We start from the raw sequence: 24,248 nt of genomic DNA, 5'->3' as shown, positions 1-24,248 counted from the left end.
AAAATCTGGGGCACTCTGTATCCAGATTTGTGCATTTACTATCATGTTTGTTTGAAAAGATGATTGGATATGATTCAGTTCAGTGCGGCCTGTCTCCAGATTTGTGCATTTCTATTGTTCATTAACGGTTGAGCAGATGAGCTAATAATTGTATAAATTATGACATACCAAAGATATGTTTAGCACTATACCTTCTCATTATGTTCTTTGGCATGTATCTATTTACATGTTTTATATCAACGTTGATACCTCTGGCTAGACAGTCTTCTGTGATGAAATTGACTGTAATTTCGCTCTAAGGAGTTAAATGTCACACTGCATAATGTGAATAGTTCCTAGCAAATATACCTGCACAGACTTCGGAAAACACTGGTTAAAACAAAATATATTAATGTTTTACATTCTCATTTAAAATTCTAAAAAGGGGGAACGTTTGAAGTTTAATGCTGGGCTTCCTCAAAAGGCCTTTTTTTTCAGGATAAAAAAAAATACTAATTGAGTAAAAGTATAGGTAGAGTAATTGTGCACAAATGGAACTAAATGAAATGTCATTAGATCATGTGTTATACCTCTTTTCTTTTCTCATGGCGAAATATTTGTTGTATAATGATTTGCAAAATTCGAGTCTTTGGTGCATCACCGTTATATTGTAATCATATTACAGTTATTATTCTACCACGTATATAGGTTACATTGAAACAAAACAAAAAAAAATCGTCAACAGGACAGTTAGAAAAAAAAACACTCGGCATCCAGTATGTCGGTAATAATTTGCAAATGTTAATATGTGAAAAAGAAATAATGATCATATCTAAACGCTGAGGGAGCAAATCTTGTATAATAGAGAGGGTGATTTTCAATTTGAACAATTTTGTCTGGAAACAGCCTCTGTATTTGTGTTAGTTTTTAAAAAGATAACTTCCCATTTGCAACGTCTTAACTTTAATAATATGAAAGGAATGATGGCTTGATGATTGGAGAACTAAACCCCAGACTGTGTCCATTATTTGCAGCAAGCGAAGATGAAATCATCAGCGACAAAGACATCGCTGATGTCGCCGAGAGTATGGGCATCGGAGACCTCGACCAAGTGGGACTGGCGCTTGGAATTTCCAGAGCAGAGATTTTACGACACGAAGCTACGAACTTCATGAGCGGCCGGGTGACCTGCAAAGGTACACGAGATATGCTACGTGAGTGGAGAAGTCGGACCGGTGGACCTGTCATCGAGCTTCAAAGGGCCCTGCGAACGGCTGGCGTCAAATTTGATTTTGGGCGCCCCGAGCTTGAAAGAAACCCCTCGCCAAAAGGTATGTGTATACTTTATGGTGTTCTTCTTTTTTTATTATTTATTCTTTTTTTTTCCTTTTTGTCACAGTACTTTAACTCTTCATGTGCCATGGGGAAACCCCCCCCCCCCTTTGTGCCACATTATTTTGAGACACTAAAGCGCTTTTTACATTTGCAAATTTTTGCTTAGTCCCGTACAAACGGTGGGGATAAGGGGGGGGTGGGGTTTGGTACCGGACTTTTCTGATTACACTTGTTTTTGCCAAAGTGGGCTAGCCCCACCGATAATCCCGTACTATCTGGCCCTGCAAAAAAAAAAAAAAAAAAAAAAAAAGCAGGGTTAGCACCGCAATTGCGGTGCCAAGCAAGCGAGTGCAAAAAGAACGAAAGAATAATCCGGGGTTAAGTGACGGAGACGAAGACCGAACCCCACTGACCAATCAGAAACGAGGTAATCATGAATATGTATTTTTACGGACTCTTATCGGCGAAATGACGGGTCAGGTGATTCAACCTAGCTTGCTTGTAACCCTGTGCAAGTGCTTTCGGTGCGTGCGTGTAAGTACAGTGCGCAGCGTAATCATGAATATTCACGTATTTTGGAAAGTACAGGACTAAAAAATTCGAATGTCAAAAGGTCAGTTTTCTCTTTAGCCCGGGACAAGAGCTTAGTACGGGATTTATTGGCCAGTGTAAAAAGCTGAAAATATTGGTACGGGATTAACGGTAGTCCTGGGTCAGAGAAAGTACGGAATTAAGAAACACAAGTGTAAAAAGGGCTTAACGTAGTCATGCTGTGAAAAAAAAAAATCTTTTTTTAAATCTATGTAATTTTTATAGATTTCTGTTCTGTTCAGCTGGACAAAGAGTGGGTAAAGTTGGAGAGGAAATGCCAAGCTTTGCTTTGATGTATTATTGTTTCATAAATCATTGATATATTTTTTTATATGTTTTTCTTTCACATGACCAGTAGCTAAATTATTACAGAGGCATGACTTTTGCCCACAAAACAGTGACAGAAACTTACAATTTACACGCAAATTCAGTAGGGAACACCGCTTGATAGTCAATCACCACATAAAATGCAAGCTATATGTGAGAGGAACGGAAGCGCGAGAAACGCTTTCATTGTACAGCGGCATCTTGCGATTTATCAATGTGATTGGGCGGGTTTTTGCGTTTGAGCAGAACACGCGAAGTTGGCACGCCGTCACCGAGTAGGACATGCGAACGTGGCACATAAAGAGTTAATTGCCTTGCATGTGTTGGCAATTTAGAACTCTCATGAAATCCTTTGTATTTGTTCTTTTTTTTTTTGGGTAACAGGATAATCTGTTCTCTCGATGCAGGCAATGAAAAAAAAAAATATTCCTTAAGAAAAAAAATCTTCTTAAAGGTATTTTTTTCTTGTTATCGCACTTCTGAACTACAAAAACCATCAATGGGAGAAGAATCTGTGACATTATCGGAATCATGCCACGGAATCACCGATGTCCTCCTGGACAACCTGTCGAAGAACATCTCGGTTGGCGACGACTTCGACGCCCTTGGGCATGCCCTCGGCTGTACTCAGGCCGAAATCTCACGCCATCTCGCCACCAACTCGAGCTTTGGAAGGATGACAACTAGGGGAACGAAAGACATGCTATATGCATGGAGGAGCAGGACCGGTAATGCGGATGCTATCACACTGAAGAAAGTGTTGCTAGATGCCCGGCTCGTTTCTTTGGTCGAAAAATATTTCCAAGATGAAACTCCACCATATAACAACAATTCAGCAGCAGATCCTCGGGATGGTGAGAAAGCAATTGTCACTTATATTTTGGTCTTGCGGAGAACCCTGTTTTGAAAAAGAAATTTCTCCAATATATTATATATGAACAATCTTTAATCAAAGGGGCATCCCAGAAAACTTTCTTAATTTCACATCATGCAATATAAAAATCGACAGCTCCATGTGTTATAGATTTATGGAATATTAAATTGCGGTCCTTAAGCAGAGAAACAAATGCTCTGACAAATCTTTAACAAATTACACTAAACAGAGTTGATGATATAGGAGCCTGTCATATTTTAGAAATATAGTATCTTAATCCCATTACAATACTGCTAGCTTAACAAATTAACCTGTGTATAATCTACGCATGCCTTTTTTTTTGGTTCTACTTCCTTGAGCTCAACTCATGCATTCTTATGATGAGGCTGCCATGTAATCATCCGTGTCATTGGAATTTGTTATACATTTTGAAAACATTGTTATTTCTCATCCCAATCACTGTAAATTCTGAAACTCTGTTCTGACACTCTGTATTCAGTATAACTAATTTATAGTTTAAAAGTCCGAAATCATCCCGAAGTCTCCTTTAAGGTTTTCATCTACAAGAAAAAACAATAAAATGTTTCAAAAGATGCTGCATCCATTGCACGATGAATGCGTTTTAAGGTAGTACTGAAATCAATACATTTCATATAACAATTTTCTTTGTTCTACAGAAACTTTAATCTCAACTTTCTCCCCTCAATAAAAATGAATTTCTGTTTATGCATTCTAACTCTTCGTTTGCACATTATATACATACTTACACAATAGAATACATTTATATAAGAGATACAGGCCTCTCTGTGAAGCAATTTCGTGCGATCAGACGCAATTACTAAATTTCTGCAAATGTGAATGTCCTTGACAAGTTTGCGTTTTTATCTGAAGCAGCCGAGACACGTTCATTTCTTGTTCAAAGATTTTTGCAAAATATCAACACAAATGATACTTATTAAGTTATCATGCTATACCCCATGTCTCTCATTTGCAAAGGCTTCCTGGACACGAAGGTCACGGATACTTTGACTGTGAGAGACCTGAGGCAAAGATTGGAAGACACGTACGAACATGAACATTGTCATGTGCAGTTAGTTCCCTGGAGCGAGGAGGCTTACGTTAAGCTTAACGATCTGTACATTAACATTGCCGTTTTCAAAGAGGGAAATAAATTCGTCCCCGGTAGAGGTAGGGAAAGGGTAAAGTTGAACTCTGTCGATGACGTTTTCCGGAGAAAGTTTGATGGTAGTCTACCAATGCGCATCGTCGTTCTTGCGAAGGCTGGAACAGGAAAGACTACAATGGTAGCGAAAATTGCCTACGACTGGAAGCACGCCGTAGAGGGCTCCCCACTCAAGGATATTCCCCTTTTGTTTGTGATAACAATGCGGCGACTAAAGAAGGATACCTCGCTCGGCGACGCTATTCTTTATCAGCTTCTTCAGAGCATGGATGGCATCTCAGGGGAAGATTTGGAAAACTTCATCGCTGCTAATGAGGATAAATGCATGCTTGTGTTGGATGGATACGACGAGTATGCTGGCAAAATATGCACCAAATCCTCACAAGATCCACACCTTTGCAGTTCTGTTATTGATGTGATATGCAATAGGAAGTTGAGAAAATGCCGGACGCTTGTCACATCGAGATTCTACAGAGAAACGGACTTCAACAAGCCAAAGTTTGCATTCGTGAAAATGACCGTTGAAGGTTTTTCGGATGCGAACATTGCAGAATACGTCACACAATTCTTCAAGGAAGAACCTCAGATGGGTAAAGGGTTGCAGACATTCCTGCAGATTAACCCGTTGATAACTGAGTTGATCCATGTTCCCTTATTCTGTGTCATGTTGTGCGATCTATGGCAACAGAAGTCCTTGGAAGATGTTAGCACCAAGACGGGTCTCTTTGATCAGGTCAATTTGTTCCTCTGGCACCATTCTCGGCGATCTAATGATGATGATGATGACGTGGATGACGATGATGCTCTGGATGATGACGACAGTGACTCAAGATTAGATGAACTTATTATACATCTTGGCAGAATTGCATTTGAATTTCTCCTAGAGGACAGGAAAAAGATCGTCTTTTCAGAGTCTGATTTTAAAGACGTGAGAGACGAGCTTGAAATGGGACGAAAGATGGGGCTCGTATCGAAGAGGACTGTCACTGCTCGGCAGATCAAGCGAGGTGCACCGCCCTCAAGGACAGAGATTCAATTCTATCACAAGCTCGCACAGGAACACTGTGCGAGTAAGTATCTAGCGCAGCTTGCATCGGAACCAAGCGCCATGGAAGACGCGCTGAAAAGAATGGGCGGGAAAGAGGGCGTCCTCGTCTATGAGAATCTTTTGAGATTCACCTGTGGAGAGAGCGCAGCCGCCTGTGCCAAGGTCCTCCAGCATATTCACGGTCAAGAGTGGCTGCTACCCCCTGACGTTAACTTCTTGTTTCGAGTGACCCTTGACCTGCTTCACGAGTGCCAAGAGGTCACCTCTGAAGTAACATCACAGCTGGGGACAATATTCAACCGCGGATACCTCTGTCTCCACGGGCTCCCTTCCCGAGTCATTAGGGCGCTGCACAAACTACCAGTGACTGTCAGAAACAAGGTAACTAGTACAACAAGGGATTTCACAGGTTTTTTTATGCATGTGCAAAACAAAGGTCAAATAGAAATGTCTGTTATTTGCCACTGCCTTTAAAACGAAAAGAATTATGTCAGTATGTGTTTCAGACTGAATTAATAACATATAGGTGTAAGTCATTCATAAACACTGTTTAACAAAAAACAGGAATTCCTGGTTACAACACATGCCCATGTTATAGGAAAGTTTCTGGTGCAGGGGTCAAATGGGACATGCGCTAGCCATGAACCCCCTTATACTCATGGTGAAATCAACAGGAAACATTTTGTAGTACAATAATATATCTCTAATAATGACATGCAATGTTTTGCTAGTAAGTGTGTGCGTGGTTGGAGATGTATGTGTGTAAGTGTATGTGCACATGGGTGAGTTAATGTGCGGTACACGCGCGCGTGTACTGTATAGTAATTTGAGTTTGCTTATAACTAAAGAATTTGAGGTATTCATAAATATATGAGCTCCCTCGTGGAGACCTAATTAGCTCCTTTGTGGAGACAATATGAGCTCCCTCATGGAGACTTGGTACATATATATATATATATATATTTAATAATCTTGTTTACATTTTTCTAAGATTTATAATGTCTTTTTATGTTAAGTGCTGTCTGGGGCAAATTATTTGTATAGGGCCCCATTTTTCTCTCTCTCTTCTTTCTTTCTATAAAACAACAACAACAACCCTGCCGAAATCTAAATCATCCATGTTGGAATGAACGCGCAGTGCTTGTTTTATCACCAACAACAACAACAAATATAGTAATGCCTGTTTGCTTGGGATAATTGCGTTGTCATGTAATTCAGAGCATCATTTCATTGAAATGTGTTTTTGTAATGGATTTAAATGATGGCAGGTGATATTGAGTGCAAGCAGAATATAAAATAGGGCCTATGTCTTATGACAAAAGACTAAGATTTAGCAGGTTTGTTTTTGCAAAAGTTCAGGGGGCTTTGCAGACACACACATACACGTACACACATGAACACACTCGCACATAGGCACACACACACATATATATATATATATATATATATGTATATATATATATATATATATATATGAAGAGTTTGTTTGCAAAAGCCGATAAGTCCATATTTGCCAAATGGAGATATTTGCGATTAAAGGTCAAGGAAAATAAAGAGAATAATAAGAAAATTTTTGCTTCTTTTGACCATAACTTCAAAAATATACCTTTATATGTAGTGACCAATATATCATTTAAAAGGTATTATTTTGTACTTCTTGACAGAGACCGCACTTCAAAATCTTCAAAAATGGACTTATCGGTTTTTGCAAACAAACTCTTCATATATACACACACACTCTAGATGTCTGAATATAATTGAAGAGCTTGCTTCCAAAAGGCGATAAATCCTAAATTTTTCAGTGGATTTAGCGCCTTTTGCTTGAAAGCTCTTTATATGCCTTACAGGTTCACAAAAATGTAAGAATTCCCAAGCATTCGGCTATAAGTTATCATGTCTATCGAAACATAATTTTATTGGAGTTAGTTTTTGTAATGGATTTTAATGGCATGTGATATTGAGTGCAAGCAAATAATATCAAAATGTGTCTTACGACAAAAGACTGAGATTTAGCAGGTTTGGTTCGCGAAAGTTTAGGAGGCCTTTCAGACAGACAGACACGGAATGAGCATTCAGCTTGAAGTTGACATTTCTTTCGAAGCATGAATTTATTGCAATGAGATTGTGTGATGGATTTAAATGGGGTCAGATAATACAGAGTGCAGCAACAATGATAATGAAAATTCAGAGAAAAGACTTCAATGTGAAACATACTCAGCAGGTGTGGTTTCACCAAAGTTTAAGGGGATTACAGCTGTACATACGCCCCCCCCCCCCCCACACACACACACAAATACACGCACTCGCACATGCATGGTATATGTGCATGAATTATATCTAACTGCATGATATAATCCTACATAATATGTAACGTTAGAAAAGACAAGAAGTCATATTAAATCATTTCAGTGCGAGTAGTAGTTTGATACATTCAATTGTTGTTGTTTTTTTTCCTATTCTTTTGCAATTTCTTCAGATAAAATTAGTACGCGTACAGTCCATGGAACTTCATGATGAGGTTATCAAGGACTTTGCTGAAATCGTCAAACAATTTGGAGGTCTCGTTCACTTTGGCTTTCGTGGAGTTCAAATGACAGAATCGTCCATGGAGAAGATGGTAACTGCAACACGACATATACAAACCTCAAAAGGCATCATGTGGGTGTTCTCCTTTTTTTTGTCTCTCTCCCTTTGTGTATGATATTGTAACATTAATATAAAGGTCTAGATCCTTGTTTAATTCGTTATCGATTTTCTTACACTTTCTTTTGCCGATAGGTTCAAGTATTGCAAAACACAAATTGACGGTGATCTTGACAGCTTTGCGCGTGGCATTCACGTGAAGGAAAGGGAGAAAAATTTGAGGATTCTCATCTTTCACGTGAGTATCCTGCAATGCCCACGTTTCATCCTCTGTTATCTAAAAAAAAAGAGAGAAAAGAATCACACTACACATATAAAACTAGAAGTGTTGACAAATTGAGTGAGCAAAGTGATCTGATGAGATAGAGAAACACGTCATGTGTGGTATAATCAAACTGACATCCCAACATACCCAGTTTGTTACGTTTTGACGTGTGGCAGCTGTGCCAGTTTATATGTTACATACAAGTGAATGTTTATTCATAGAGACATATATCTTGAAAACGAAATACAGACGAAAAAAAAAATCTTCAAAAGTATGCTAGTAATAAAAGGTCCTATTTATTTTCGAGTGAACCAAATTGTTTCAACTAAACCCTGTGTTTGTCTCTGTTTTGTTGGTATTAGATACTGAAATTCCCTTTCATCTATTGTTTTTTTTTTCCATTTTTACTGTTGCTTCCCCCCCCCCCTTAATTGTCCCAATGATTTATCGAGTAATATCAATGTCATGATCTTGGAACAGTCAACGGTAATGTGGTTATAGATGTTACAGTAGAAGAGATGACCTCCATCAGCACTCTTTTCTTTAATGTTCATAACAGATACACAATATTGATACACAATATTGTACAAAAAAGGCAAAAAAAACAATCAGACAACCCTAGTGCTTTCCAGTGACTACGAGTGTATGCATCTCATTGATTATAGAAACTCCTAAAGCAGAACATTGAAGAGATCGATCCCAATGCATGTACATACACTCCCTTCTTCTTAAAATGAGACATTTGCGATGATGACCATTAGAGCTGCTAGAACATGACAGAGAAAGTGATAAGAAAATAAGGGATATTCTCAGTGACAACTTCAAGAATGGTTCTTATTGAGTGACAAGTGAAGTATCACTTTGAATATTTTATTTTGTTCGGTCAGGTGATGGTCTCTTTTGGGGAAGTGTGTAAAAATGGCGCTCAACCCGCCTTTTGAACAAAGTTTTTAAGTTTTGATTAACATGCCATACATTTTTAAAGGGCATATGCGAAGTCAGGCAGCTTTTCATAGCACCATGATGCATTAAGAAACGAACTAAACATACCATTCTACTCAAAGTCTATGTCTGGACATTAATAAAGGATTCATTGTAAACATCTGTGGGAACGTCATTGTCGCCTTTCCCTTGTGTATCAAAGTTTTAATTTCTAGAAATGTTTAAAATAGAAATTAATCAACAGTGCCACATCAACGAGAATATTCACCTCAGTTTTTTTTTTCTGCCAACGATCTCCTGTTTCATTTCTGATTTGATTTTATAAAATATTGTAAGATATAGAATCTACCAAGAGAATCATTTCTGTTTTTGTTTGTTTGTTTTTCTACAGGCCAAAGAGGATCAAGCTCCCATTATGCAGGTAACACGTGATTTTCAGACTTTAATGCAACCTGAATTTTTGTCTCTTTCAAATCGTGAATCATCATACCTGGTTCTTCACACTTGGAAGGATAACATGACCATTGTTCAGTGCTGTAACCTTCAACCGTGGCTTCTGTTAAAACAATTTTTAACCGGGCAAGAGTGGACAAAAGAACTTCTTTCAATTACAAATCTGATTGTTGTTGTTGTTTTATTCGATGCAAGAATAGTTTCAAAGCCTTTAGACATTTAACGATAATAAGAGTGTCAATATATCTACAAATCAACACTTTTATAGTGGCATGTTGTCTTCCTCTTTGCTTCATCTTCATTTGCAAAGTCTATATATTCAAAGATAATTTGTGTATTGAACAATGTCCAATTTCTTAATTTATGGGAATCATGAGGAGCAAGTTTGCCTATTTTCCAAGTTTTGATCTTTTCAAGTACATCAAATGATTTGCTGTCTGTTTAAAAGATAAGAAAAATAGTGTCGCAGCATGATTGTCTCAGTGAATTTGTACTTGTGACTTTTTCTGAACATCTACAAACTTGAACTGAAAAGAAGACCTGGGTAGTAAGAACCATTTTTTGTTCTTTCCTTTTCTTGTTTGTTTGGTTTGTTTCCCTTTTTTATTTCTATTGTCATATCTTTATTCTTCTCCAAATCATTACAGGATGACGTGAAACGGGATTTTTACTGTACGCACTTTGGACTATGAAATCTCTTGATTATAGACCTCTTCTATCCGGAAGTGGTTAGGATAATGCAATATACTTGATCATTGCAGCTACATCCTTGTCAATGCTGAAGTAGATAGCATTTCGATGCTTAGTTTGACGTGACGGTAGTTCAGTGAAACAATTTCCAGACGAGTATACCATCCATGTATTCATGGCATGTCTGGATTTTCAAAGGATTAATAGTAGTATGAAATCGTTCCTTCACACGCACACGCATACAGACACACACACAACCACGCGGTTAGTTAGTATTTTCGCAAAGCTACTCATATTAACACACACACAAACACGTACGCACACTAAGCATGGAGTATAGTGACAGTGGTGCTAAATATTCACTTTCAAAACTCCAAAGACTGCTTTATTGTAGAGACATCGTTGCAACAAATAAACAAACAAACAAATAAAAAGGCCAGAAAAATTGGGTCGCATCGTACGCAATGCCCGATGTTCTCCAGGTACAATGTACAGTATGTCAAAAAACAAAAAACAAAAACAATCGGGTTTTCGCTTGATAACTTCCAACATGATTAAACTGTCTGAATATTATTTCAGAGTGTTGAAAATTCTAAAAGATGTTATATTTAATATAACATCTTAGCTATATTTCGTAGAAAATCTCATTCAATTTGGTTAAGTGGTCACAGAGGAATGTAGTTCGTTGTGAACCATGTCAGGGGTCTGATTCTTCCAAGTTTAGCACCTGGATGCACTTGGAACTACATACCTATTCATGTCTGAGAATAATGGACAGAACTTGGAGGAATGTGATTCCTGACATGCTCTACGAAAATCCTCATTTCTCTCTGACCACTGAAGCAAATCGGATGGGATTTATAGTAAGATGTGGGTAGTAGGTTACAGTTTCATATTCTGAAACTGTATTTTGATTGATTCGCCATTTCGAAAGTTATCATTGTGGAGGGTCCCGTTGTATTTTCTTCTTTTTTTTTGTGGGGGGGGGGGGGGAGGCATGTGGTATTGTTGAACCTTGTCAAAAATCACACGTCTTCCTATATTGATGCCTGTTGTCATTCTTCCTTGTTCTTGTAAACATCGATTATAAACATAACAGACAAAGGAACCGATAGAGATGGACCAAAGATATAATGGGATTAAAGGAAAGTTTCTCACCTTGAAAACATTTTCAAAGGCGAAGGTTTCAGACAGAGAAACAGGTAACAAGTTGTGAAGACTCTACGCAGTAGAAACAGTGTTGTGACCAATGCTTGCTAAACAGAAGACTCTTAGATCATTCGATGTATGAATGACCGCTGAATGTAAACACATGTATAAAACTATTTATGTGTATGTAAATATGTATTTGTGTATTTATTAATATTCATGTTGTACAGAATCTTTATGACAAAGGTCTAAATAGAAACCAAGACAATTTACCTCGTATTAACTTCCTCCCTATTATCAGGGTACAATAACAAGAAATGTGAAGAGTCGGAACCTACAAAATCATCTTGTAAAGAGCGTATTTAGTGACATCCGTCCTCCTTACAGCAGTATGATTTGCAGAAATATATGATATAGGAAACAAACAGATTAGAAGTTTGCAACCAGCCAGTGGATTTAATGAATTGTACTAGCTCCCTTGTCGGAACAGATATAGGAAATCACTCTAGAAATTATCATGAGAGATGGAGCAAGTGGCTTTCATTTCCCATATTACTAGAAACATTGTAAGAAACAATCAGGAGATATGATGTACCTGATGTTTCCGGTGACAAAGATAGCTTATTTAATATGTAAACAGAGGATGATTACTTAGCAAATGGACATTGCATCTCCCATACAGCCGACCAATTGGACATTTCTGTGACCTATAATAACATTGAATAATGGACTTCTGGGGACCCTGTGAATGGTTCTTTGCATGTTGTGCAACAGACATAATAGTGATTGATTTCCTGATTAGTTGATGTGCGTGCTGTCCGACTGTCTCTCAGTAATCATTTTCGCATATACCTGATTTCTTTTCTTTACTATTGTGTGATCGAGAGATATGAAATATATTCTATTAAAGAAATGAAATTTTGATGTATATAATATCCAAAGCCTTACACACTTTTCTGAGGGTGTTCAAATTCGTCGAGTATTCGTATTTTAATAGCAATTCCACAGTTAGTAGTACTTGGTAATTTGTACGTTTCAGTTGAAAGTTCTCGTTTGATATATTTGCATGATATTTATTTGAAGTTTTGAATAAGCCAGTTCGTAGTTCCACTTTGCGCATGAGCAGAAAAAGGTCATTTGTACCAAGAGGCAAGTTGGTTTTTAAATTCACTGAGATAAGCATCTGTCATACAGTGATTATTCATGCAATCCTTGTAAATGTTGCTTGCCAGTACATCCACCTGACAGCAAACCTGGTATTTAGCAATAAGAATAAAGCAGTTTTTTAATGCATTCAATGAAAAACAATGAAATGGATGCTTCCCCGACGGTTGATTGACGGACCATTCCGGTCACCTGGTCCATGCAAGTTCATTCATTGTTTGAACACGAATTCCATGATTTAGGCCTATTACGTCGGGCAAGCTTACCGGTACCCATAATGTCTCTTTGAAAACGATTGCGATTGAAGTGCCTAACCAACCGAGAAAAAAGAAAGGTCATTTGTACCAACGTGCCTATGAGCTAATTACGAACTGGCTTATTGCAATGTTGGCATTCTCTTCATTCTTGCCGTGCCTTGCTGTTGATGTGACTGAAATCGTTCCTATGTAGAATATGAATTTTACTTAAGACTACATGTACAATACCAATTTTTGGTGTTTTGTTTTGTGTCGTGTTTATTAACGTGCATTCATGTCAGTTTCGCTGAAGATGGTAACAATTTGAATTACAAGATAAGTGTTTTTAATGAATGGTGGTATCATTTGTTTTGCTTATTTAAGTGTGCAGTTCTTTATATCACTCTCAGGCTGAATGTAGTCCATAATCCAATACAATGGCCTGATTACTAAAAAAATGTGAATATTATGTGATATGGCTAAAGCATTTGAATAATATACTCAATTGAAGCACTGTTTAACAGCTTTTCCGGGTGAAAAACTCGAACGTCAAATTCAATTTTAATGTATGCAAGAAAGAAAATACTACAAACGAAACAAATCTGTATTGCAGTGATGAACCACTTGATGGATTTTCCTGGCATAATGGATTTGTTCATGAACACATCTTCAAAACAATTGTACATGATTATGTAATAGTTTTCTTCCTGTTCAGCATCATTATTCTCCATGGCTTCAGTCGTAACAGTTTGCAAACTTTAGCAACTACTCAGTCTAATTGTTTCTTGCTTGCATGATAAGACAAATAACGCTGTGAAGGAATGTTAGAATTGCAGAGTTTGGTTTAGGGTTCCTTTCTTTTTCTTGGGGGGGGGGGGGGACACAGCTACCTCTTGTCAATATAAAAGTGGCGTTAAAAGAAAAAAAAAAACATTTTTTAGCCCTTTCGTATACACCGATCGTTTCTCTCTCTCTCTCTCTCTCTCTGGTGGATTTTTCGTCTTCACCGTTTCCACACAGGTAAATGCCTAGTCCACTTCCTGGACTGTATTCGTATGCAGTGTACCCGCGTACGTACGGACGTACGTTGATGGTGTCTGTATGTACACTGTATTACACAATTGACCCCTCCTGATTTTTTCGGGAGTACCAATTGGTGGAGTGTCTCAATCAGCGGTTGGGCGCATTGTGTGGGTGCATGCATGTGTATGCGTGTGTTAGTGTGGGGAATGCGGACGATTAAAATCGTCCAGTATCTGGACTAGTAAATGACAGGCAGTTCCTACGAAAAGTAAACAGAACAATTATGGGTATAAGTTTACATTAGGTTTAATACTTTGACCATGGTATATGCGTTCACATAATCATGAGCTGAATATCAATGGATGTATCAGCCTTCAGAGATATGACAACCTAGAGTCGAGGCCTTAGAGTTAACATTCCTGGTTTGTTTTTGCAGTCAATAAAAACTGACTGAGTGAAATGAATGGGCATGTGATTTCAACGCAGTTTTTGCATTTAAATGTTTCTTTTCCTCGGTGTGTACGTGTGTGTGTTTGTGTGTGTGTGTGTGCGTGCGTGCGTGTGCGTTTTCATCATTCAAAACATACAGAGATAAGATAATGTTTGCAACCTACTGTTCCGGATAGCGTAAGACAGTGACATTAATTTTGAACAATATAGAAATGACATAAGAACCTGAAGACACAGGTTCATTCACTACAATTTGATACTTACGATATATAAACATTATTTCCCAATACTCTGGGTAAATAGGCATATATGTGCATGCACATTAAGTGTAGGACTTGGCATAGGATGTAAAGTCATGTCTGCAACGATTCCATGAATGAGTATTCTCAGTAAGTTTACATTCAACAACAGTTCATACATACTAGCTTGTAACTGCTACTCCTTATTCTGTGATGGAAGGTGGCAGTAGGCATTTGTGAACATTACAGTTACCGGAAGTGAATGTTTCAATTTTCTTTGCTCTTGCGCCCTGGTCTTTTTGCACTAGTATCGGCATGAGAATGTAGAAATTCTAACGTTTAAAACAAAATGAATGATCTTTAGCGCTTTTCGATCTCAAGCACAGGAAACTATCACATACCCAGTTCGCAGGTTTAGCCCAACGGAAAATTCCGCACTGAGAGACAGGTGTATTTGTATATAGGCCCCCTATATCTTGTATTCACGATTACGCTGTTCACAGTGCCAATTGATTGAACTGGTAAGCCATGCTTCCCGTTTGTTTGTTTGTTGCTGCATTCTGATTCTAGTATCCATTTGCCTATCCACATAATTTGATTATACACTGTACGTACAACTAGAAGATGGCAATCCATAATTATATAACTGACTTGTGAATGGCTGATAAAGTCCTTATTTTGTTACATTAATCAGAGATACAATCAAAAAAGTACAAACAAGTTAATACACTTTTAGCCTTGTTCAATTTCGGTTATAAAGAAAAACATCAATAAAGAAATAAATTAACTAGAATTATCTTTCGAAAAAGTAAAGTTAAAGTAATGAGGAAGTTATCGTATATTGGCTAAATTACACGAAGTTATTAATATACTCTCGTCCACTTGGAGCTCAATCACAAAAATGAACGCTGTTTTTGAACATGTATACATGCGTGAAGATGTTGTACACATATACTTTGATATGACGCCATACTGACGATCAAGAAAGCAGGCTAGAATTAAGAATTACATAAAGATCTGCGGTATGTGTTTAAATTCAAGTTTGAATTAGTAATTCAATTTCAAATAATACAATTACAATGAATCGCTTGAATAGACATGACACGAAAACAGGAAAATTTGAAAAAAAAAACTTGAAGTGAGACACAATATAATGTTGTATAGCTCTAATGACAATGACAAATACCGATGCAAAGTTGTTAGAAAGGGATGAGTTACCTATATATACACCTGTTAGAAAGCGCTTACTACATTATCATACTTGCACTGATCAATGTGGGACACCGAAAGTTCTCAGAATCTTGTCAGATTGTTTGTTATTCAAGCAAGGTACTAAATTAAGAATAATATCCAAGATGAATATCAAAGTACATTCAGTCGGAGACCTCGTAAACCATATAAAAAGAAAGGTTAGAAAATAGTTTATTGCCTTTGAACCAAAATGTTTCAGTGAGATCCAAAATTGTACAATAAACACGAGATATAACTTCGCCTGATGGCAGATGAAATGATTAAGATATCCTGTACGCATCGATAAATACATGAAAAATATAATCGATTACACGTTTTAAAAAAATTTAGATACCCAGAACAAATCAAAATTGATCTGTAATGCTCTACCAATCATACACATTTTTATCATCAATTGCAACTAGTAGAGTAATATGAAATAGTTTTTGTTGCAACAGTCACCAAGTTTATGTGGAATTGTTAGTATTATGTGTTATTCAAATGTTGATGTATTAAAAATGAAATAAAACGAAGCAAAATAAAAATCGAAATTGTATTAATGACTGGAAATAAAGTGGATAATTCATTTTCAGGTTTTCATTTTTACGAAATTATTTCAGTTTACCAAAATGTCTGGAATGACTATCAAGTCGAGGCATAAAAAAAAAAATGAAGTAAAAAGTTCCCTTTCTGTGACAGGCATTTAACAGTGCCTCATGTCGATAAACATTATACTTTTCCCCAAGTCGAAATATCCTTGGAACTGCCCATATGTTCTAAATACCCTGCCAATATCTTTGGCATCTTCCATTTTTTCTGCCACAACACATCGCATTAGTTGGAATAGGATGTATTGATTGAATGTTATATCAACAAATGATAAAGCAAACAACATGTAGTAACAAAATATGTTCTCTTTATATCACTACTACTTTTTTGTGATCTTTTTAGAAGTACATGTATTTCGTTGACACGTGGAAATAAAATTTGTTTATAATCTGTTTTTCTTTTGTACTTTCGTTTTTAAGAAGTAGTGGCATTTATCCCACAATGATTAAAGTATGGCGTACATTTATTCACTTTTAATCGTTCCATCATAAGAATATAATGTGTCTCATGATCAAAACTTTAAATCTGAAAAAAAAAAATGTATGCAACATCAACGTTTTTCATTGGCTTGTTTCTTTGTTTTTACAATTTGATTCGTCATATTGTAATACACGGAGAGCACCATCAATTTACAATGTAGTGTAACATCCATAAAAAAAAAATATATATATATGTATATATATATATATATATATATATATATACCTCGTCATGGCGATGTTGCTTTTGAAGATCAAAAATTGCGTTATGGTAAGTTAAGTAGACACAAATGCCCTAGTGGATTTCTCTTATCATGATCTTTTAATAAGCATAATCATGTTGTCTTTCATGTGAAAGTTAACTTATATATGTTTTTTTCTGTATGTATCATACCAATCGTGACTTCCAGTTTGGCTTTCTTACAAATTCCACGAAGAAGCATTTACAAATTAGAATTGTTTCATCTTTCAACCCTCGGGTAATACAAAATGAAATGTTACTCTTGAAAAACAAAAAAGGCATTAACCATTACCTCCTGATAATCTATCAATACGTATTTGCAAACTTAGAACCCTCTTAAAAATGATTACAGTTTCGATGTACCTAATATCCATGTTTTAAAAACAAGATAATGACACTCAATTCCATAAAGACTGCAAAAATTAAAATTTACCCAAGTTTATCCAATACTACTTTCATATTCACATTTCAACTTATACCACTTACAGAAACGAAGTTAAACATACATAGGAAGGCAGGTCAGGGTCGAAGTTGTGTGAACAGTTATTCATTGTAAAGACAGATACTTACAATGAAGAAAAAAAGAAATGACACTTGATTTTCCACGTGTCACAAGGAAATCAGCAGCAATGTGAAAATAGATCAGCGTATTACTTATTACCCATTCAAGAATCGGTACAGATACAGAAGGTGATCTGAGTTTACTCAGTTCACCTAACAAGCGCGCGACTACTCGCGAGAGTGAAAACGTTAAACGTTGAGATATTACTTCATTTTCTGCAAAGCGTGTTTCCGGCCTTTGACGGTGGGGTTTACATTGATGTATCCACTCGGCACGACTGGCAGGGGTCGTTCAACGTCGGCTGGCAGGGGTCGTTCACCGTCGGCTGGCAGGGGTCGTTCCCCATCGGCCGCCACAGATTCCGCGACGTCCTTAGGGAACGTATATGCGTAGTCCTCGATGGCCATGTAGTCTGCGTCCCGTATTATCAGATCTTGGTAAACGATTCTAGGGGCATCAACACGGACCACTGGTTGTTCATAAGCATTGTTCGACTGGTTTTGGGCTACTTCTTCCACGGTGCACGGTACACGTGTTTTCCTTTTCCGCCTATTTATGAAGAAATTAAATGCAGCATACAAAAGAAAAACTCTAAAAGTTGAATCAAAGTAACTACCCATGCATGGATTTTATGTTTTGAGGCAAAAATAAAAATGATGAACATAAACTCAGGACTGCCATCTGCAAAATGATAGTACAACAAGAACAAAACCGCCCTCATCTGTGCATTTCTTGTTAATACTACAGGTTTTTTGTGGGTTTTTTTTTTTTCACGGCATTCCTACCCTTTTCTCTGAATAAAGACTAAGGGTGGGATTTCACGGAGCACGCGAACGATTTGCGAAGGACGCGAAAGACAAAATCCAACATTCGGAAAAGTTTTTCTCCGAATGCGTTCCCACAATGAAGCCGAAAACTATTCTTGCGCAATTTGTGCGAAGTTTCCACGACGTATGTGCGAATGTCGTGTGTATCATTGCTAAAGTACAGCATGTTACCTACACGAAGAACATGCGACGGAAATGCGAACAACGAAAATTTTTCAATAATCATGGGATAAAATGTACCCAAGGAGAGGTGGAAGCTGTCTTGATTTGATTTTTTTTTTCTTTCCTCTATTTCTCCTTTCTTTTTCTCTCATTTTTCTATCAAATGCTTGCCTTCATTTTTTTTTTTCCTAGGACCTATCTCCACTAGTAAAGCATTTGATTTCTTTTTCCGTTCCTCCAACGCATAATCTCCATAGTTCAAATGAAATTTTGCATACATCGTGTATTTTAGATTAATATCAAGTGTATTCTGCGATTTTTTTTTTTTGTATATCAAACAGTTCTTTCTCTTTGCTAGTCTTTAATTTCTTTTGTTACTGTAGTTGTTAATAATTGTTTGATGTTTTATGGTACGATTTTTATTTGTAGAATACGTATAGATCATACATCACCAATCGTGCGACAAACGTTCGCGAGAATGTCTCAAAAGGTACGCGAACAGTTTGCGATTACGTCGTAAAATGATCGGAAAAACTTCGCAGATTTCGCGTAACATACGCGAGACATTCTCCAAAGTTTCGGAGTCTGTTTGGGGTTTCACGAACATTTTGCGAACATCGCGCGTGTCTTGCGAAGGTCTTGCGCATATGACGAGGCTTTAAAGACACTTTCGAGAACAATTCACGAGCAAATAACGACCAAATGTGCGGAAAAGGTTCGTAAAAAATTTCAAACTTTTTTGAAATTATCGCCGAAATAAAAACGACATTCGCGAACAATTGACGACGCTTCCAAACCCTCACGTTCGTTTGGCGATCTTTTGCAGACTAAAATACGAATGCTGGATTTTGCATTCGCGTCCTTCGCAAATCGTTCGCGTGCTCCGTGAAATCCCACCCTTATGGCATTGCATCAGGCTGGGCGGGAATACTTTAGGGAATGCGTAATATGAAATATGCCACTCGTCATGTCAGTAAACACCATGTATCCACAGATGTTATACATGCGATATGATTCCATCGGTTTTATGTACACTTAATAATTTGAGTACGTACATCAAAATGTACCTGTCATCCGTCGTTGTTTGGTGATTATTAAAGCTATGCAGAGGAACGCGGAAAAGAATTTTGTTGTCAAATTAAAAAAAAAAGAAGAAAACATTATTTTCGACAGTGTTATATCTCACACACCACATGTCAACGCTACAAAACTTTTCAAAAGTTTTCTGATATTCTAAAGCTTTAAAGAATCGTATTTGTACTTTGAATCAAATATTGTGTTGACATGCTTGACCTCCTTTAAGACTACGGTACGTTTAAATTTTGGCGAAGAATTTCTTATTTTCGTCTTTGTGTACCACATCTTACCTATTTCAAGCACGTTAGTTTTCTTTTGGGGTGGTTGTTTGTCGTTTGTTACTTGTTTCTGGGATGGGAAGGAGGATTGGACGCTATGCTTAGCTGAATATAAGGCGATTATTAACGATTCCTGTTCAGCGGATGCCTGACGTATAGTTGCACAATTTGTAATACAGATAAACACCAAAACAACAACAACAACAACAACACACACACATTTTCAGAGTATATGCTTACCACAAGACAATGAACACACCACAAAATCCAAGGAATAGTATCGTGACGACGAGACCAAAAGCGAGACCTAGCGTAGAATCTGTGGAACTTTGATCATCAGATGCTACTTCAGATGTAGAGGGGAAAAACGGAAATTGAGCAGAAAAAGCAAACAAATCAATAATTGCATTTTGTACAATTTTATTAAAGGGAAGAATCTGCGTGTCCGTAAAGGGATTACCGTGGTACGACTTTTCTAAACTCAATACTTCTTTATTGTATGTTCTATTCCGCAACCTGTCAATTTTCTAGACATTCTTCAACATCCCGTCCAGTAATAGCCAGAATTACAGGTTTTCAAGTTCCAGAACCTTATGTTTATCCTTCCCACATTCGGACATTTTGAGTTTGCACAGCCGATGCAACTCTAAGACTTTGCAGACACTCTCTATCAACGTTTCCATCGACAAAAGAGTTCAACATTCTAGAGCATTGTGTTTAACGTTTCTATTCCAAATTCTTCTATGTAGACAGTTTTATTCCAGGTATTGTTCAACTATTTGAAGTTGTACATTGTCTATGGGTTGTACATAACCCTGTAATAATTCACCAAAGCCCTTATGTCTCAATTCCGTTTATCATTTCCACACTACAGAAAGTGAATGTAGTTACAAAATACACGTTTGATAAATGATATTGTTGCAGTCTGTAAGAAATAAAAACCATTACGTTCAATTAAAAATACAAAAATGAATGAGGAGTAATTACATGAATTATGCAAACTTTGCAGCAATGACAAACAGTAAACAATGCGATGGAAAAGAACGATCTACAGAAAATCCGAGCGTGTAAAACGTAGACCGCTCGAAAATCAAAATGCTAGATTCAAGTTATAGATCCAAATTTATCTAAACATAATTCACAGCATTTATGGCTGATATTTTATGTTGCAGGAAATTAAAGGAAGGATACGGCTTCGGCTGAGATGGGGGCTTCACTTCTCCAACGTTTTTGAATGATGATTTTTTTGAGATTATGAGAAACTCTTGACAAAATATGAAAGAGCATATAATTTTAGAAGGAATTCAAAGCTAATGTGATTAAAATTAAGGTTTGAAATGGCTGTGATATCCAAACAAAGCAATCCTAATAAAAGTTGGGACCAACTTTTATTAGGATTGCTTTGTTTTACCTACTTATCTCAACCATCTCTGAACATATTTTCACCAAACAAAATTTGAATTTGCCACTTAACATTTTCATAATGTGGCTTCTAAATATCTTGCAAAAAGTTAAAAGTTGAATCCTCACCTCAGCCACTAATATGTCATTCCTTTAATAAATATACATAATGATTTATGTAGGTCTGCTTGTTTAAATGTGTATAGAACATAAACATTTAGAATGAAGTAAATGTTACACTATTGTTGAGCCGGACTACATAGATAATATGGGGAAACACACACACACACACACACACACACACAAATATATATATATATATACATACACTCAAAATTCATTGCGCTAAAAAAAAATGACAACCGGTATGCCGCGCCATAACGCATAGTTCTCCAAATAGATGTAGAGTACGTCTTAGCTATGTGAGAGAAAAATTTCATATAATTGCCCCCCCCCCCAAAAAAAAAAAAATAATAATAATAAAAATAAAAAAATGAATAAATAAATAAATAATGATAATAATGATAATAATGGATGGCAGGTTTGTCAGAATGGTGTTCAATTTATTATGCGTGAGATACATATGCAGAAAAAATTATAACGATAAAAATAATTTCAATACATTATTTGACATTAAGCCTGAATTATAGAAAACAACTAATTTATCGAGAGAATAAACACAGCGAGAATGACCAAATGTATGTAATCTTCCTTCTTTGTTTTTTTTTTTCTGTTTTGCTTTTGTTGTTGTTTTGCTATGTTTGTTTTTTGGGTGGTGTTACTCTTGACATCACATTACCTTGAGAAATTTAGTCTGCATATCAAAGCAAGAATATAACTTGCGTGTGTCATTTCACTTTAAAAAGGAAAACACAACTAGGTTTACAAGTCAACGGAAAATCTGTGAGATGATGATAATTACATCACCATTCTTCCATATGGCATAGTACGAAACACTCAATATCACTGTTTATGATAAAAACAAAAACAAATGCTATGTATATATGCCACAGTTTCTATCAAATGATCATATCTGCTGTTCCGTGTACTAGTTTATTTATTCAGGTAAACTCAAAGATGGAATTTTCATTTTCCCGTTTACTTCACTGAAAGTTAACGTTTAAGTCTGGATTACATCCAAGCTCAATATGGAACTACATATTAAATTAATTGATATACAGCTAAATCATCCACGTTAGTTCTAAATTGATGTGTGTATTTACACGTTTCATGGACTAGATCTAAAGTACGTTTGCAAATCCTGGATCCCGTTTCATAAACCTTGTACCAGTAACAACTGCTACAAGTATGACAAAATTGTTATGAGCCAAGCAGATTCAAGGATTTCACTAGCTTATAAGAATTATTGTCTTGTTATTGATAACACATTTTGTGAAACGGGGCCCTGGTCGATGTATATGCATGTCTAAAACGGAGAACCCGAGGACGTGGTCATCCCACAAGACCGACACCCACGAGTCATACAGCCCACCAGTTCGACATTGAAAACAGGTCAATGAGGGGAACAGCTCACGAGTCATACAGCCCATGAGCTCGACACTATGCAAATAAGGCCCATGAGTTCGACACTATAGGTAAAAACAGCCCACGAGTTCGACAGATGCAGCACGGGACTTAATGTGTCGGTCTCATGGGCCTTGTTAGCTTAGCGTCGAACTAATGGGCTGTATGACTCGTGAGCTGTATAACTCATGGGCTGTATGACTTGTGAGCTGTATGACTCGTGGGCTGTATGAGTCGTGGGTGTCGGTCTCATGACGTGCACCCCTTGAGCACCAGCTCTAGATTTAAGCATGGGACATTTGCGACGAAGAACGTAACATTGCACATGCAGGACACCAACCTTCTCCCTTGGTGTGGACAAAAATGTCCGAAGACCACGCGCTGTCTCCGACGCCATTTAATGTTCTAACCTGTATTATTGAAATAGGAGATAAACAAAGTGAAACATCATTAAAAAGTGTCTACGTCAAGGTTGATCATTCTGCCCCGTAATCTCATGTGACGTTTTGGAAAATGCTGAAACACACACACACACACACACACACACACTCACACACAAGGAAAATAGGTTATAAAGGTATACTTCAAGGGGATGGCTAGTAACTGATCAATGGGGATCAGTGGAAATGCTGGGGGTGATTGGTCCAATCCTTGTGGGATTCATTTAAGAGTACATTATAAATTATATCTATTGTTGTGTGAAAATTATTTGCTTCAGAATGGTCTCATATTCAAGTGAGGTGCAGTTTAATACCCCGTCACTGTACAGGCATGCTAACCTGGAAACATTAAACTGCACATTACCTGAATATGAGACCATTCTAAAGCAAACAATTTTCACACAACAATAGATATAATTTATAATGTACTCTTAAATGAATCGCACAAGTACTGGAACAATCATCCCCCAGCATTTTCGCTGATTCCCACTGATCAGTTACTAGCCATCCCCTTTAACTCTATGATACCCTGCATCACAAAACCAACGAAAAGTCGCCAGACATGGATTTTTAGTTAAGGGCAGATTCTTAAAGAGCAGTCTCTACGATTTAAAATGATGTATAAATCAATTCGAATGGACTCCCCTAACATATCTAAATACTGGAAAGAAAGCACACACTCTGGGAAAGCGTAAACTGAGAAAAGAGGCTCTAAAGTACAGGGTCTATTCAAGAGCTTAATCTTTGTCGAGCCGTGCTAGCTGGGTGATGAAAGGGACAAAACAAAGGATGTCAACCATTGGAGCAAACAACAATGAACAAATTGA

The 24,248-nt window shown here is 37.1% G+C and overlaps 2 protein-coding genes across 2 annotated transcripts; both read left to right on the top strand.

Moving 5' to 3' along the window:
* Window positions 1-970: 970 nt before the first annotated feature.
* Window positions 971-5,611, top strand: LOC140246848 (NLR family CARD domain-containing protein 4-like). Its single transcript, XM_072326175.1, has 4 exons — window positions 971-1,310; window positions 2,742-3,086; window positions 4,103-5,525; window positions 5,587-5,611. Exons 1-4 carry the CDS (start codon window positions 971-973, stop codon window positions 5,609-5,611), a joined length of 2,133 nt encoding a protein of 710 aa, XP_072182276.1.
* Window positions 5,612-5,647: 36 nt separating this feature from the next.
* Window positions 5,648-10,332, top strand: LOC140246846 (uncharacterized). Its single transcript, XM_072326174.1, has 5 exons — window positions 5,648-5,718; window positions 7,814-7,995; window positions 8,116-8,218; window positions 9,579-9,608; window positions 10,288-10,332. The coding sequence occupies exons 2-5, from the start codon at window positions 7,838-7,840 to the stop codon at window positions 10,330-10,332; spliced, it is 336 nt and encodes a 111-aa protein (XP_072182275.1). The 5' UTR covers window positions 5,648-5,718; window positions 7,814-7,837.
* The last annotated feature ends 13,916 nt before the right edge of the window (window positions 10,333-24,248 follow it).

The sequence above is a fragment of the Diadema setosum genome, chromosome 3, assembly GCF_964275005.1.
Source record: "Diadema setosum chromosome 3, eeDiaSeto1, whole genome shotgun sequence".
NCBI lineage: Eukaryota > Metazoa > Echinodermata > Echinoidea > Diadematoida > Diadematidae > Diadema > Diadema setosum.
Note: the sequence above shows the minus strand (reverse complement) of the source record. Positions and strands in the feature narration are given on the sequence as shown.